We start from the raw sequence: 17,573 nt of genomic DNA on the forward strand, positions 1-17,573 counted from the left end.
CGAAAACCAACAAAGAACCCGTCTCACGATCGAAAACCAACAAAGAACCCGTCTCACGATCGAAAACCAACAAAGAACCCGTCTCACGATCGAAAACCAACAAAGAACCCGTCTCACGATCGAAAACCAACAAAGAACCCGTCTCACGATCGAAAACCAAAAAAGAGCCCGTCTCACGATCGAAAACCAAAAAAGAACCCGTCTCGTGATTGATAACCAATGTCAAAGCTGTCTCACAATCGACAGCCGACATCAATCCCGTCTCACGACTATATCCGACACCAAACTCGTCTCATGATCGACAACCGATAAAAAAATCGTCTCACAATCGACTAACGTCAAACCCCGCTCATGATTGTTAATATTGACAGGTGACTCAAAAGATAATTCATGGGCATGGGTTCTTCACGGATTAGTATATTGTAAAACGATGGACGGAGAGTCCTTAAATATCAGTTTCAGTTCAACCCGTCTCACGATCGAAAACCAACAACGAACCCGTCCTACGATCGAAAACCAACAACGAACCCGTCTCACGATCTACAACCAACAACGAACCCGTCCCACGATCGACAACCAACAACGAACCCGTCCACGATCGAAAGCCAACAACGAACCCGTCCCACGATCGAAAACCAACAACGAACCCGTCTCACGATCGAAAACCAACAACGAACCCGTCCCACGATCTACAACCAACAACGAACCCGTCCCACGATCGACAACCAACAACGAACCCGTCTCACGATCGAAAACCAACAACGAACCCGTCCCACGATCGACAACCAACAACGAACCCGTCTCACGATCGACAACCAACAACGAACCCGTCCACGATCGAAAGCCAACAACGAACCCGTCCCACGATCGACAACCAACAACGAACCCGTCTCACGATCGAAAACCAACAACGAACCCGTCCACGATCGAAAACCAACAACGAAACCGTCCACGATCGAAAACCAACAACGAAACCTTCCCACGATCTACAACCAACAACGAACCCGTCCCACGATCGACAACCAACAACGAACCCGTCCCACGATCAAAAACCAACAACGAACCCGTCCCACGATCTACAACCAACAACGTAGCCGTCCCACGATCGACAACCAACAACGAACCCTTCCCACGATCTACAACCAACAACGAACCCGTCCCACGATCGACAACCAACAACGAACCCGTCTCACGATCGAAAACCAACAAAGTGCCCGTCTCACGATCGAAAACCAACAAAGAACCCGTCCCACGAACGCAAACCAACAACGAACCCGTCTCACGATCGAAAACCAACAAAGAACCCGTCTCACGATCGAAAACCAACAAAGAACCCGTCTCATGATCGAAAACCAACAAAGAGCCCGTCTCACGATCGAAAACCAACAAAGAACCCATCTCACGATCGAAAACCAACAAAGAACCCGTCTCACGATCGAAAACCAACAAAGAAACCAACAACAAAGAACCCGTCTCACGATCGAAAACCAACAAAGAGCCCGTCTCACGATCGAAAACCAACAAAGAACCCATCTCACGATCGAAAACCAACAAAGAACCCATCTCACTATCGAAAACCAACAAAGAACCCGTCTCACGATCGAAAACCAACAAAGAACCCGTCTCACGATCGAAAACCAACAAAGAACCCGTCTCACGATCGAAAACCAACAAAGAACCCGTCTCACGATCGAAAACCAACAAAGAACCCATCTCACGATCGAAAACCAACAAAGAACCCGTCTCACGATCGACAACCAACAACGAACCCGTCCCACGATCAAAACCAACAAAGAACCCGTCTCACGATCGAAAACCAACAACGAACCCGTCCCACGATCGACAACCAACAACGAACCCGTCCCACGATCGAAAACAAACAAAGAACCCGTCTCACGATCGAAAACCAACAAAGTGCCCGTCTCACGATCGAAAACCAGCAAAGAACCCGTCCCACGAACGCAAACCAACAACGAACCCGTCTCACGATCGAAAACCAACAAAGAACCCGTCTCACGATCGAATACCAACAAAGAACCCGTCTCACGATCGAAAACCAACAAAGAACCCGTCTCACGATCGAAAACCAACAAAGTCTCACGATCGAAAACCAACAAAGAACCCGTCTCACGATCGAAAACCAACAAAGAACCCGTCTCACGATCGAAAACCAAAAAAGAGCCCGTCTCACGATCGAAAACCAACAAAGAACCCGTCTCGTGATTGATAACCAATGTCAAAGCTGTCTCACAATCGACAGCCGACATCAATCCCGTCTCACGACTATATCCGACACCAAACTCGTCTCATGATCGACAACCGATATGAAACTCGTCTCACAATCGACTAACGTCAAACCCCGCTCATGATTGTTAATATTGACAGGTGACTCAAAAGATAATTCATGGGCATGGGTTCTTCACGGATTAGTATATTGTAAAACGATGGACGGAGAGTCCTTAAATATCAGTTTCAGTTCTCTGTTGTAATATATTCACGAGTTCTTTGGTATTCAAGGAATGTGAATCTTAAATGCAATATTATGTTACTTAATTTATGTTAACCAATCAATGTCTAACTCTCATGTATTAACACATAAACTGTAGGCCGGCAAATACTACAAACGTGAATGTATGCATGATCACATGTGTGTAGTTGTGAACAACAATACTATTGATCACTTACATATAGACATGTAAACTTACTTGGTTTCTTTTCTTTCCATACTTCTGGCGTCAGCCTTATATCTTCAAACGTCTGTTTTGCCGCACAGAGCGCCAGGCGGGTTAATTCAGCCCGGCCGGATGCGTCATAATATATTACCTTATACTGAGGCATGCTTGACCAGTGAATGGTGTGAGGTGTCTTTAGTGGGATGTCAGTCAGTCAGTGATGTCGATTTTAGAAACAGAACGCTCGACTGCATATAAATGTTAGGTAACTTTTAAGGTTTCTCGACCGTTCCTCATTATGTATACGTATGTGATGACCGTGCCCATTAAATACTTATTCAACATCCAATTTATTGCATGAAATCTGATAGTGTCAATTAAATACATAATTTTATAACTTTATCAAAGTATTAATGCACTCGGCAACCTGTCCTATGCTTCTAGCTCCCAGACGAGTTTCTGCTTTAATTCTGTTTTACTTTGGTGGTGTTTGTTGTTCTTTAAACGGAATTTCGTGTTTGAAAGGGTTTTCACTGAAAAGGCATCCCTTCGGTGGATTCCAAGATCTTTTGTGGCGTTTCATGGCGATTTGACGTTTGCACTCTACCGCGATGAGATCCACCACGCTGACCTGACCCATGTGAGGTAATCAATTCTACTGCCCAAACCCTAGACTATCCTTACTAAACACAAGCTGGTTTCGTTGTCAGGGTCTATGGCGGCCAAGCATGAAACAAGAAAAATTGGGATTCGCTATTACAACAAATGATTATTTCTTATGGAACTGATTGTGACGCAATTACAATTCAGAAACGAAATGTTACCTCACAGTTTTTCTTGTTGCTTCTTTTAGTCTAAGAGAAATTTTCTCTAACCGCCAACCGAGCAGTTTATTGTGGCTTGTATTTAGCAGGGTTACATAGGCAGAGTATGCGCCCTTTTAATACATTGTAACTGAGAAAGACTGTAGGATGTTAGGGTTTTGGCAATGATTTTTTGCTTCCTCATTGTTACCAATTATTCTCTAGTGTCAGAAAACTAAACTCTTGTTTGTAGCAACAAAGCGAAGGTATGGTCAAGGCGGCCGTAGTTTCGTATCTCCACGACCTGTATTCTCGTCATCATATAAGTCGGGTGTGTAACACATTAATGGATCTCTACATTAATGATGATGCCTATGTACCTTACTTTACAATTGATATATAATGAAACGTTGTAGCTGACAGTTACGTAAAACTATTTCTAATATTTCGTTACTGTCACTACAGTTTCAATATTTTCATGATGTCTTTGCTTTAGAGTCGGAACGGGTGATAAGCTTTCAATATAAACTGTGTGGTTAAGCCGCAATGCTTAAAGTAGCAAAGTATTGAATTAGGTAATGCTTGTCATCTTAAGAGCTGACGATTGCTTCATATTAGTGAAAAAGTTACTTGTGTGGCAGTTACAAAGTTCAAAATGGCTAATGGTGAAAGTATAGTCACTTCTGTGATCGTCAAAGTCAACTCAAGCTTAACCTTCAACGGTCATTTGTATGTGAATGTCGACACTTTAACTCGGATGGTTTACAACCCGTAAGTAAAATATGAAAAAAAAAACGACACAGATGGCTAGATTGTATTGTATCTTGATAAAGGGGCAGGTTGCCTCGACAATTTGACAATTCGCTTGTCCTTACTGTTGCTATTACTTCATTGATCATTTACTAAATATAGACATATTCACAATGTTCATTTTTTACGATTCAGATGGATTACACAACGATGAACAGGAAAGGTATGTATTTACATTATAGTGTTTATTTGAAAATGATCACTGTATTCATTGCGATTTTGGCTTAGGACGCTTCTCAAGATATTTCTTCACGTTTTCATTAGCAGCCACCTTCTCGGAAAGACCTGGAAGAGTTTTGCTGTCACGAAACCTTTTGACTGAATTTTCACCGAACGTTACCGGGAGTTGGTCAAATATACTGAACACAGCTAGATCGGCGATTGTCATCTGTAAATAAAAACTCAAAATGGATAATTATTCATGTGGTATAAATCTGCCATGTACAAATATCTACTGCTTTCTCATAGTATAAAAAACAAGAAGTCTATAGCGCCCTCGTCGCACACTAGGATAGCTCAGCAATTTACGAAAATTACATTAAAATAATGCTTTAAATTTATAACTATATAACATAACTGTTCCGGCCCGTCTATCTCCAGAGGTCAGACCCACCGTTAACATATTTGAGTTCCTTAACCCAGGAATATCATATTTGGGGAAAAAAACTGTCATTCCTATAGAAGAGGGAAGGTTTAAAACATGGCGTCCTTTCCTTCTAAACTAGATCTCGGAGGAACAGGTCATCCGTTTAAACAAAAGTTGCATTTCTCCAACCACAGTTTTTTCTGACTGTATTCCACCACAATGTCATATGTACCGCTGTAGCTGACAGTGTATTATACAAGATATATGCATCTTGCACGAGCACAGGTGATGGTAAAAATGTAGTATATCTCGTACATACACAGGCGTTATTAAGTCTGTGGTATATCTTGCACATGTACCGGTGTTGTTAAGTCTGTGGTATATCTTGTATATGGTGTTGTTAAGTCTGTGGTATATCTTGTATATGGTGTTGTTAAGTCTGTGGTATATCTTGTATATGGTGTTGTTAAGTCTGTGGTATATCTTGTATATGTACCGGTGTTGTTAAGTCTGTGGTATATCTTGTATATGGTGTTGTTAAGTCTGTGGTATATCTTGTATATGGTGTTGTTAATGGTGTTGTTAAGTCTGTGGTATATCTTGTATATGTACCGGTGTTGTTAAGTCTGTGGTGTATCTTGTATATGGTGTTGTTAAGTCTGTGGTATATCTTGTATATGGTGTTGTTAAGTCTGTGGTATATCTTGTATATGTAGCGGTGTTGTTAAGTCTGTGGTATATCTTGTATATGGTGTTGTTAAGTCTGTGGTATATCTTGTATATGTACCGGTGTTGTTATGTCTGTGGTGTATCTTGTATATGGTGTTGTTAAGTCTGTGGTATATCTTGTATATGGTGTTGTTAAGTCTGTGGTATATCTTGTATATGTACCGGTGTTGTTAAGTCTATGGTATATCTTGTATATGTAGCGGTGTTGTTAAGTCTGTGGTATATCTTGTATATGGTGTTGTTAAGTCTGTGGTATATCTTGTATATGTACCGGTGTTGTTATGTCTGTGGTGTATCTTGTATATGGTGTTGTTAAGTCTGTGGTATATCTTGTATATGGTGTTGTTAAGTCTGTGGTGTATCTTGTATATGTACCGGTGTTGTTAAGTCTGTGGTATATCTTGTATATGGTGTTGTTAAGTCTGTGGTATATCTTGTATATGGTGTTGTTAAGTCTGTGGTATATCTTGTATATGGTGTTGTTAAGTCTGTGGTATATCTTGTATATGGTTTGTTAAATCCGTGGTATATCTGGTATATGGTGTTGTTAAGTCTGTGGTATATCTTGTATATGGTGTTGTTAAGTCTGTGGTATATCTTGTATATGTACCGGTGTTGTTAAGTCTGTGGTATATATTGTATATGTACCGGTGTTGTTAAGTCTGTGGTATATCTTGTATATGGTGTTGTTAAATCTGTGGTATATCTTGTATATGTACCGGTGTTGTTAAGTCTGTGGTATATCTTGTATATGTAGCGGTGTTGTTAAGTCTGTGGTGTATCTTGTATATGTACCGGTGTTGTTAAGTCTGTAGTGTATCTTTTACATGGTGTTGTTAAGTCTGTGGTATATCTTGTATATGTACCGGTGTTGTTAAGTCTGTGGTATATCTTGTATATGGTGTTGTTAAGTCTGTGGTGTATCTTGTATATGTACCGGTGTTGTTAAGTCTGTGGTATATCTTGTATATGGTGTTGTTAAGTCTGTGGTATATCTTGTATATGGTGTTGTTAAATCTGTGGTATATCTTATATATGTACCGGTGTTGTTAAGTCTGTGGTATATCTTGTATATGTACCGGTGTTGTTAAGTCTGTGGTATATCTTGTATATGTACCGGTGTTGTTATGTCTGTGGTATATCTTGTATATGGTATTGTTAAGTCTGTGGTATATCTTGTATATGGTGTTGTTAAGTCTGTGGTGTATCTTGTATATGTACCGGTGTTGTTAAGTCTGTGGTATATCTTGAATATGTACCGGTGTTGTTAAGTCTGTGGTATATCTTGTATATGGTGTTGTTAAGTCTGTGGTGTATCTTGTATATGGTGTTGTTAAGTCTGTGGTATATCTTGTATATGTACCGGTGTTGTTAAGTCTGTAGTGTATCTTTTACATGGTGTTGTTAAGTCTGTGGTATATCTTGTATATGTACCGGTGTTGTTAAGTCTGTGGTATATCTTGTATATGGTGTTGTTAAGTCTGTGGTGTATCTTGTATATGTACCGGTGTTGTTAAGTCTGTGGTATATCTTGTATATGGTGTTGTTAAGTCTGTGGTATATCTTGTATATGGTGTTGTTAAATCTGTGGTATATCTTATATATGTACCGGTGTTGTTAAGTCTGTGGTATATCTTGTATATGTACCGGTGTTGTTAAGTCTGTGGTATATCTTGTATATGTACCGGTGTTGTTAAGTCTGTGGTATATCTTGTATATGTACCGGTGTTGTTAAGTCTGTGGTGTATCTTGTATATGGTGTTCTTAAGTCTGTGGTATATCTTGTATATGGTGTTGTTAAATCTGTGGTATATCTTGTATATGTAGCGGTATTGTTAAGTCTGTGGTATATCTTGTATATGTACCGGTGTTGTTATGTCTGTGGTATATCTTGTATATGGTATTGTTAAGTCTGTGGTATATCTTGTATATGTACCGGTGTTGTTAAGTCTGTGGTATATCTTGTATATGGTGTTGTTAAGTCTGTGGTATATCTTTTATATGTAGTGGTGTTGTTAAGTCTGTGGTATATCTTGTATATGGTGTTGTTAAGTCTGTGGTATATCTTGTATATGGTGTTGTTAAGTCTGTGGTATATCTTGTATATTGTGTTGTTAAGTCTGTGGTATATCTTGTATATGTACCGGTGTTGTTAAGTCTGTGGTGTATCTTGTATATGGTGTTGTTAAGTCTGTGGTATATCTTGTATATGGTGTTGTTAAGTCTGTGGTATATCTTGTATATGTACCGGTGTTGTTAAGTCTATGGTATATCTTGTATATGTAGCGGTGTTGTTAAGTCTGTGGTATATCTTGTATATGGTGTTGTTAAGTCTGTGGTATATCTTGTATATGTACCGGTGTTGTTATGTCTGTGGTGTATCTTGTATATGGTGTTGTTAAGTCTGTGGTATATCTTGTATATGGTGTTGTTAAGTCTGTGGTGTATCTTGTATATGTACCGGTGTTGTTAAGTCTGTGGTATATCTTGTATATGGTGTTGTTAAGTCTGTGGTATATCTTGTATATGGTGTTGTTAAGTCTGTGGTATATCTTGTATATGGTGTTGTTAAGTCTGTGGTATATCTTGTATATGGTTTGTTAAATCTGTGGTATATCTGGTATATGGTGTTGTTAAGTCTGTGGTATATCTTGTATATGGTGTTGTTAAGTCTGTGGTATATCTTGTATATGTACCGGTGTTGTTAAGTCTGTGGTATATATTGTATATGTACCGGTGTTGTTAAGTCTGTGGTATATCTTGTATATGGTGTTGTTAAATCTGTGGTATATCTTGTATATGTACCGGTGTTGTTAAGTCTGTGGTATATCTTGTATATGTAGCGGTGTTGTTAAGTCTGTGGTATATCTTGTATATGTACCGGTGTTGTTAAGTCTGTAGTGTATCTTTTACATGGTGTTGTTAAGTCTGTGGTATATCTTGTATATGTACCGGTGTTGTTAAGTCTGTGGTATATCTTGTATATGGTGTTGTTAAGTCTGTGGTGTATCTTGTATATGTACCGGTGTTGTTAAGTCTGTGGTATATCTTGTATATGGTGTTGTTAAGTCTGTGGTATATCTTGTATATGGTGTTGTTAAATCTGTGGTATATCTTATATATGTACCGGTGTTGTTAAGTCTGTGGTATATCTTGTATATGTACCGGTGTTGTTAAGTCTGTGGTATATCTTGTATATGTACCGGTGTTGTTATGTCTGTGGTATATCTTGTATATGGTATTGTTAAGTCTGTGGTATATCTTGTATATGGTGTTGTTAAGTCTGTGGTGTATCTTGTATATGTACCGGTGTTGTTAAGTCTGTGGTATATCTTGTATATGTTGTAAGTCTGTGTTATCTTGTATATGGTGTTGTTAAGTCTGTGGGTATCTTGTATATGGTGTTGTTAATCTGTGGTATATCTTGTATATGTACCGGTGTTGTTAAGTCTGTGGTATATCTTGTATATGGTGTTGTTAAGTCTGTGGTATATCTTGTATATGTACGGTGTTGTTAAGTCGGTGTTGTTAAGTCTGTGGTATATCTTGTATATGTATCCGGTGTTGTTAAGTCTGTGGTATATCTTGTATATGGTGTTGTTAAGTCTGTGGTATATCTTGTATATGTGGTGTTGTTAAGTCTGTGGTATATCTTGTATATGTACCGGTGTTGTTAAGTATATGGTGTTGTTAAGTCTGTGGTATATCTTGTATATGGTGTTGTTAAGTCTGTGGTATATCTTGTATATGTAGAGGTGTTGTTAAGTCTGTGGTATATCTTGTATATGTAGCGGCGTTGTTAAGTCTGTGGTATATCTTGTATATGGTGTTGTTAAGTCTGTGGTATATCTTGTATATGTACCGGTGTTGTTAAGTCTGTGGTATATCTTGTATATGGTGTTGTTAAGTCTGTGGTATATCTTGTATATGTACCGGTGTTGTTAAGTCTGTGGTATATCTTGTATATGTGTTGTTAAGTCTGTGGTATATCTTGTATATGGTGTTGTTAAGTCTGTGGTATATCTTGTATATGGTGTTGTTAAGTCTGTGGTATATCTTGTATATGTACCGGTGTTGTTAAGTCTGTGGTATATCTTGTATATAGTGTTGTTAAGTCTGTGGTATATCTTGTATATGGTGTTGTTAAGTCTGTGGTATATCTTGTATATGTACCGGTGTTGTTAAGTCTGTGGTATATCTTGTATATGTACCGGTGTTGTTAAGTCTGTGGTATATCTTGTATATGGTGTTGTTAAGTCTGTGGTATATCTTGTATATGTTGTTGTTAAGTCTGTGGTATATCTTGTATATGTAGTCTGTGGTATATCTTGTATATGGTGGTTGTTGTATATCTTGTATATGGTGTTGTCTGTGGTATATCTTGTATATGGTGTTGTTAAGTCTGTGGTATATCTTGTATATGGTGTTGTTAAGTCTGTGGTATATCTTTTATATGTAGTGGTGTTGTTAAGTCTGTGGTATATCTTGTATATGTACCGGTGTTGTTAAGTCTGTGGTATATCTTATATATAGTGTTGTTAAGTCTGTGGTATATCTTGTATATGTACCGGTGTTGTTAAGTCTGTGGTATATCTTGTATATAGTGTTGTTAAGTCTGTGGTATATCTTGTATATGTACCGGTGTTGTTAAGTCTGTGGTGTATATGTATATCTTGTATATCTTGGTGTTGTTAAGTCTGTGGTATATCTTGTATATACCGGTGTTGTTAAGTCTGTGGTATATCTTGGTGTTGTTAAGTCTGTGGTATATCTTGTATATGGTGTTGTTAAGTCTGTGGTATATCTTGTATATGGTGTTGTTAAGTCTGTGGTATATCTTGTATATGGTGTTGTTAAGTCTGTGGTATATCTTGTACATGTACCGGTTTTTACTGAAGCTACGGTATATCTTGTCATGAGTTAGAAACGACTTATCACACTTTGATGAGAGAAACGATTTTTAATTGTCTTACCGCTGATCCAACCATCCATTCTTTTTTCCCTTTGATATTTTCGAAGTGTTCCACATATTTCGGAATAACCGTTTCTCCCAAAGCAGCTTTTAATTCATCCTAACGGACATAGAAAATAAATACCGTGAAGGGATCACAGATGTAAATAATTTCAATGTAGAAAAACATTGTATACAGCAGAATTTGAGTTGTTTAGAACTACAAGGTTTGTTTGAAGGTGTATTTGCCACATCGAGGTAACCATGTACTTTTGTTAAAAATTTAATAAAGTGATTAACCTTATTTAAGGTATTATTAACATAAATGTTGACAAAATAACTTACTGATTAAAGAAAAAAAGTTCACTTTACACCGACTGACAGATTTACGAACGATTCATTTAAATTCAGTTTGGTATGGATATATTAAGGCACTTTTAATACATGTAGGTGTAAATATTTTGTAAAATTCAAAATGTGAAACTAAAACAAAACGAACAAATACAGGTTTATATATGACATGCACAACACATTGTTAGTACACTTCATTCATTTTTACCTTCTTTTTCTCGTCCTTTTCAAAGAAAATTTTAATGAGGTCATTAAAAAGGTCATTTAAGGTTTCTAGTACAACGTCCACTTCGGTGTTTTCTTCAGGAGTTTTTCCATAGAGATCTAGAGTAAAGAGTGAAAATGATTACATAACTATTTCATTGGTTACCATCGGAACACACCATAATCGATCTAAAAATCGATGAACATCTACACAATGAACATTTCTATGTTTAAGTATATCATCTAATTCTGCTTTAAGACGTATGTACTGTGTAAGAATATAAATGATTTTGCATATACTATAAATACACATATAGACTATTTAAATTTGAGTGTTTCATGTGACAAGCCTCTATACGTACCAAGGTCACGGGCTACACAGCGAGCTATTGCACCGCTCTGAGGAAACGTCACCTTTTTACCTGCAGAGTATTCTACCTCCAGAATAGGGAGCTGACCCTGTGGCGTATCTGGGATAAAAATTGACAATAATTTGAAAACAAAATTAAGAGACAAACCACCGATATGGACCAGTAGTATATAAGATGAAGATTATACATTCATTCTATAGCGTTTCATATTTCAATTAGAAGACGTTTTGTCGATCAGGAAGAAAGGAAACGGAGAAAGAGCCCTATGCCAGTCAAAATAGATAGCACGCTCCAATAGCAAGTAACGCATACAAATTGTGACATTTTATGTTATCTCATTAAATACTTTTGTGGAGATAATGAGAATCGTTCTATAAAAGTTCCCGAACTGTAATTGTTAGGCCAATGTTTTAGACATAATGTGAATCGTGTTAATGAATATTTTCATCTGCTTTTGAATTATTATTATTTTTTGTTTTGTTTTATATGCGCGGTAATGTATATTACTAATATTTAATGCAAACCATTTAGTATACGTTCACAACAAAGACAAAGTGTAAATATAACTTGTTTCGAGAAGCTTGCTTGAACTTTTTTCCGGCTATTTACATAATGAGATGACGCCGACACATATATATTTCAGACTTACTTGGTTTCCGTTTTTGCCATTCTTCTGATGTCAGACGTACATCCTCGAAATCAGCCCCAGCAGCTGCCAATGCCAATCTGGTCACCTCGGCCCTTCCGGGAGATTCAAAATATATGACGGTATATTTCACCATGCTGTTCGACGTTGAATCAGTGTATGAGAGCAGGTATGTCTGTACAGCGAGCTTGATCTACAGTGGTGAGATTTAAGGTCGGGTCACTTATATAGTGCCGGCGAATGGGGGCACTATATGGAACGTCGACAGGGTATTAAATAGAGCGCGGTGATCAACAGCTAGGTGAACTGTATGAAGAAATGGTGTACACAGCCCTGTGGTGTTAAATGGATTCTAGTTGAGGTGCGTGCGTCGTGCGAGATCAATATAGCGTCAGTAGACCATAATAATAGTTATATACCTGGTATACAATAACTAGGTTTGTCTAGGTTTATTTCAATATTCACCTCTTCAACCATTACGAAGATTTATCGTTTGTGAATAAAAGTAAAATTGTGCAGAGAAGTAAAAAAAAAGATTCTGTTTGAGGGTGCACCATATCTTTTTGTTATTTAGATGTTTTAATGTTCTCGCATAGTGTTAATCAGTACCTTTTTCATCTGTGTTCTGCAAATAGAAGACTACAGTTTCACATAATTTCTACCATCTGTTTCTACACTGTACATATGATATATACCTTATCTGTATACATTTACGTACATGAAATATGAGCTTTCCTTTTTTGGTGTTCATTAAAAATTCTCTTGAACAGACAGTTTCACCTTCAAATGTTACGATTTGTGTAAATAGCCTTCCCGCTACAACACGTATTCACACCTTGATATGAAAGAATGCTACAGTTCAGGTCAACTTGTAGAACGTTATTTGTAATCGATAAAAAAGACGGTAAAAGTGAAAATTGCCTGATTAACTTGTAGTCAGACGATGAAGACCTTTTTGTCTGGTATATCGGCTATTATATACAATATAGAGAGCGTATCAAATAAGTTATGACAGTTGAACGCATTTTTCTTGGCGATTTCGTGACTCCAACGGAATCCATGTTGCTTGGTGTATGACTGAACGTTACCTTAGATAGTGAAAAATCGCTGTACGTTTACCTTTGTGGATTATCTGGTGACTGTTATAATCTTGACACAGGTGTGAAAACAATTTCATGGACTTTCTTCAGAAACGAAACGTTCACAAGTTGAAATCATGAAGATGAGAGAATTTCTTGTTGATAATATTTTCGTTGAATTGGCATATCCATTGGACCAAACTGTGCCTCTCTCGTGGCTGACTCGTGTTTGTTTCATACAAGGTTGAAAATATGTCACCAAGATCTTTCAAAGAAATTTACAAGAAATTAATAATGTCCATCGAGGAAACAACAAGAATTGAAAATCAAGAACATGACAAACTCTTCTATAACTGCCGCTTTCCTATACTTTTCTAAAGCCCACCAAAAGGGGCTGCTTTTCTGACGAAGCTGTAATATAACCTTGGTAATTTTGATTTTCACATTATTTAAATTTTCATTTTCTGGATAGAAACAACCTGCTTATGATGTTTACATGTCGAACTTTATGCGATATTCTTGGGGCTGTTCCTAATATATCCAGTGTCAAGTTGCCTTAATGTCGATATATATCAGAAAAACTCAAATGCGGGGTTTCAAGAGATGCAGATAATGGTGATTATAGGAAAGTTTTATGTTTGTTTCAATGATTGGCTATCTCCTTGCGCAATATTTAGTGTGACGTTTGCGATGTTTGTTAGTTTGGCTGTTGGTCCGGTGTTGACCCTGGTCTTATTTTTGGAACGTTACATTACTTAGATTGACCAAGGTTTACACTTGTCGTCGATCAAACAGAATACGCATACATTTAAACTTATCCCAATTTTATGCTTCCAGATATCTAGATGTGAATCTTCCCTTTCCTCATATTTTGCCCTTGTTTCGTCGATTGGAAATTTGATTTAAGATTCTGTCGGAATTTTCTATATATTTCAGACTGATTTGTACTTTATTTCTGTATCAATTACTAAGAACATGTATAGTTCTTTCATAAATTTTGATACTTCTTGTAGCACACAAAAGAAATATATATCTTGTTGGGAAGAAAAGCACGGCATCTTTACCAATGGTCCAACCATCCACTTTTCCTTCCCAAGAATTTCCGCGAAGATCTTCATGAACCTCGTTACTGTTTTACTTTGAAATGTCTTCATCAGTTCGGCCTGTAATTATGATCATACGCATTTATGCAAGATATATTTTGGATTGTGTAATTTTCCTTCAGTTGCCTCAGCGTAGTGAGATGACACATTCAAATGCATTTAAATAACACAGGATTTGAAAAGACGCAGGTTGATAAAAATCATGGTGTTACTGATGTCACTAAGAAATAGCTTATTTCATTGTTCGATATGAAGCTGGATGTTGTTCTCCTCGTATACATTTTAAGCAGTTTCTATGAAATTTTTCTTTTCTTCATATTTAGCCCTAGTTTTATTGAGTTCGGATTGATATTTTTCAAGTGTTTTTCAATACAGCTAATCATATAATACTAGTATTTTGTTAATAAGTAACATATCAAAAGTGTAAATTAAGTTGTACTTAGTGTAAAGCATCATACCTTTTTCGCTTCGTCTTTTTCAAAAAATCCTTTATACCTCTCTTGATCTAAGTCTTGAACAGTGTCAATGACTACATCAACTTGAGCCATTTTTAAGTTGGTTTCGCCATATAGATCTGCATTATTAATTTTTGAACTGTACTGTTGTCGTCATTAGTAGCAATGATAAACATATAGAATTGGTTAAGAAGATACCATACATTGTCTCCTTGATAGACAAAAAAATCCTTGTAATTGCTCAAGATCTTTCTCACGATATTAAACACTTATATTTATAAAGTGATATATCCTTTTTCTTCCTCATATATATGCATATTGCAACTACTGATTATCGGTCCCAGCAAGTGTTTGAACAACTCAAAACGGAATTCAAGCAATTTTTTCGAGTGACTACCGATCTGAACCAGCTTATTGACAATGCAAGTAGTTTGAAATTGGATAGCGGTAGGCAAGTGTCCACTGCTGAAAGGGGTTATCGGTTAACTAAAGTATCGACTGCTGACAATTGTGTTAAACCACTACGATGCAAAACCCAATGAATGGAAAATATGGTAGACCTACCAGTGGCTATCGCGGTCAACTTTGTCGACTACCACTGTTAGCTGGAGATCTTAGCCAGTATATAGGGGCTATCCTTACTTTGTTTGAGGCCCGGCCAAACCTCGAATTTAACTCGGACGTCCTCAAAATCTGTCACATGATTTTTAATATGTGTAGTCATCCATAATATAAAAACATTCCTGAATGTATAATCAATCCACCCTTTCGCAGTATTGATTACCTAGGTAACTGATGTTGCTTCTCAGTTAAAACTGGAGGATGAAATAAAACTTGAACGGAAATCAATTACAGTAGACTGAATAAGGCGTGATGGTGGATTAACTCTAACACTTAAGAGGCCGTAGTGGCAACATTCCTTCAACAACATTACCTGTGTAATCTGTGATTTCGAAGTAGTTCATTGCCCTAATTAGTTTTACTCATAGAGTGGTACTGTACAAGTACAATTTTATACTATTGTAAGTATTTTAGTTCCTCATGTGGTCTAATTCATATGTTTCAAGCTGTACTATTAAATGCATGTTATTATGTAAAGTAGGGATTTTGAAGTCATTTGATTAGTGATGTTGAAGTGTTCAATTACTGCTTTCTAGTACCTATATGAAGTAGGACAATTAAAGCTGATAGTGTCAGATATAAACCTGTCAAATCAACATTTAAGAATTGATGATGAACAAACAATATAACAGTTTTCAGAATGCTTCTGAAATGTTTCTTTAGACGATACTGTCTTCTGGTCATCGCATCCAACGAAGTACATACATTTTTAGTGTCTGTTTTTTCCTTATAAACGCGTTTAAGTGCTGTTGGGTATAAAATGCTTTTCTAACCAGTTAGCATTGTTCGTTGATGGCTCAACGCAACAGAACTATAAATATAAAAAATATAAAAATAATGACCACGAAAAGATGCACTTTTAGGAAAAAATAATACAAACCGGTGAAGACTTATTGTCATTATTTGCTGAGGAAGAAGTCATCGATATAACAAATACTGGGATGACGATGGGCTCCATATTTTGTAGTGAACGATATCAGGTCCTCTTGGCGTATTCTTGACACCATCATTTAGTTATTACTTGTAACATACTAGCGATGTTTTGTCTTTTTTATGAACATTCGTAATTCAATAAATGACAATTATCAGAAAACAACTTTTGTTATTTCTTCATAACCAAAGGGACTGCTGTGAAGTGTTCGTCGTTGTTGATGGACACCATCAAAACTGTCTTTAAAACAAATGTTAACCCTACCTTGGTGTTCCATTCAAACTTTATGCCACGATATGGAGTGATATGTTTGATATGTTACTGTGTTTATGAGAAAATGAAATAATTCCGAAATGATATATACAATAACTAGTATAGAGTGAAGTTGATAATGACTGTCATATTGTACTAATCTAAACACCTCGGTATGCATCCAAATGAAACAACAATGTTTATTAGATTTTTATGTGAGTGTTTTCAGTTTTATTTCCAGTGTTTTGATACAAAATACTAAGAACATTATTGGGAGATAAAGGCCATCGTCGAGCTATGTCATCGTCCTGAGTGTGTTGTTCTTTTCCTTCTGACGATAAGGGTCACGTGGTGATTTCTGCTTCGTGATTTCTCATTTCTGTTGTTTACACGCTTCTCGAATCGTAACCAACATGTGGACTACACTCTGAGGCAGTTTGCATCGGTACTTGAGTTTTTTTCATGCCAACATAAATTATATTATTGACCAACCAGATTGGAACTTTAAAGGTATAAAAAAATACACATATGAGCAGATTGACTAGATATTTTCATTGTAACAAATAACAGATAATCCGTTAAGGTAACATTGCAGGCAACCATACTGTTATTACATATTCCTAAATCTGGGTCCTTGTTTTTTTTTTTTTTTTTTTAGCTGTAACGAGATCTTGCCAAACAAACATAAATAATTTCATATATTGATTTGTTTCTATACATGTTTAGCAGCCAGTGACAACTATAATTCCAATATTATAAAACAGATATCTATTTCAATCATCACATTTACCTACTACATTTGTGACATGTTTGATACATGTTAGGAATAATGTCTCATTCAATATACCTAACCTAACCAAAACCAGTTGTGTGTTATTGGCTTATGAACTGCCAACGGTGTGGTAACATTACCAGTAATGTAAGCCTAAGTATAACAAGACAAAAAATAATAAAGAATGTTAAATAGAAGAACTGAAGAACTGATATATTGTAATTAGGCAATATGATT

At 36.8% G+C, this 17,573-nt stretch overlaps 2 protein-coding genes across 2 annotated transcripts; one reads left to right on the forward strand and one right to left on the reverse strand.

The window, feature by feature from the left end:
* Positions 1 to 430: 430 nt before the first annotated feature.
* Positions 431 to 3,878, forward strand: LOC132550518 (cell surface glycoprotein 1-like). The gene is made up of 2 exons (XM_060214597.1): positions 431 to 1,186; positions 3,729 to 3,878. The coding sequence occupies exons 1-2, from the start codon at positions 431 to 433 to the stop codon at positions 3,876 to 3,878; spliced, it is 906 nt and encodes a 301-aa protein (XP_060070580.1).
* Positions 3,879 to 4,288: 410 nt separating this feature from the next.
* LOC132550522 (S-crystallin SL11-like) lies at positions 4,289 to 14,853 on the reverse strand. Its single transcript, XM_060214610.1, has 7 exons — positions 14,764 to 14,853; positions 14,267 to 14,365; positions 12,127 to 12,316; positions 11,469 to 11,576; positions 11,111 to 11,226; positions 10,574 to 10,672; positions 4,289 to 4,673 (listed from the first exon to the last, which is right to left on the reverse strand). The coding sequence occupies exons 1-7, from the start codon at positions 14,851 to 14,853 to the stop codon at positions 4,494 to 4,496; spliced, it is 882 nt and encodes a 293-aa protein (XP_060070593.1). The 3' UTR covers positions 4,289 to 4,493.
* Between the last annotated feature and the right edge of the window lie 2,720 nt (positions 14,854 to 17,573).

Source organism: Ylistrum balloti, unplaced genomic scaffold (genome assembly GCF_031769215.1).
Source record: "Ylistrum balloti isolate Yb309-2 unplaced genomic scaffold, AGI_CSIRO_Ybal_v1 Utg369624, whole genome shotgun sequence".
Taxonomy (NCBI): Eukaryota; Metazoa; Mollusca; class Bivalvia; order Pectinida; family Pectinidae; genus Ylistrum; species Ylistrum balloti.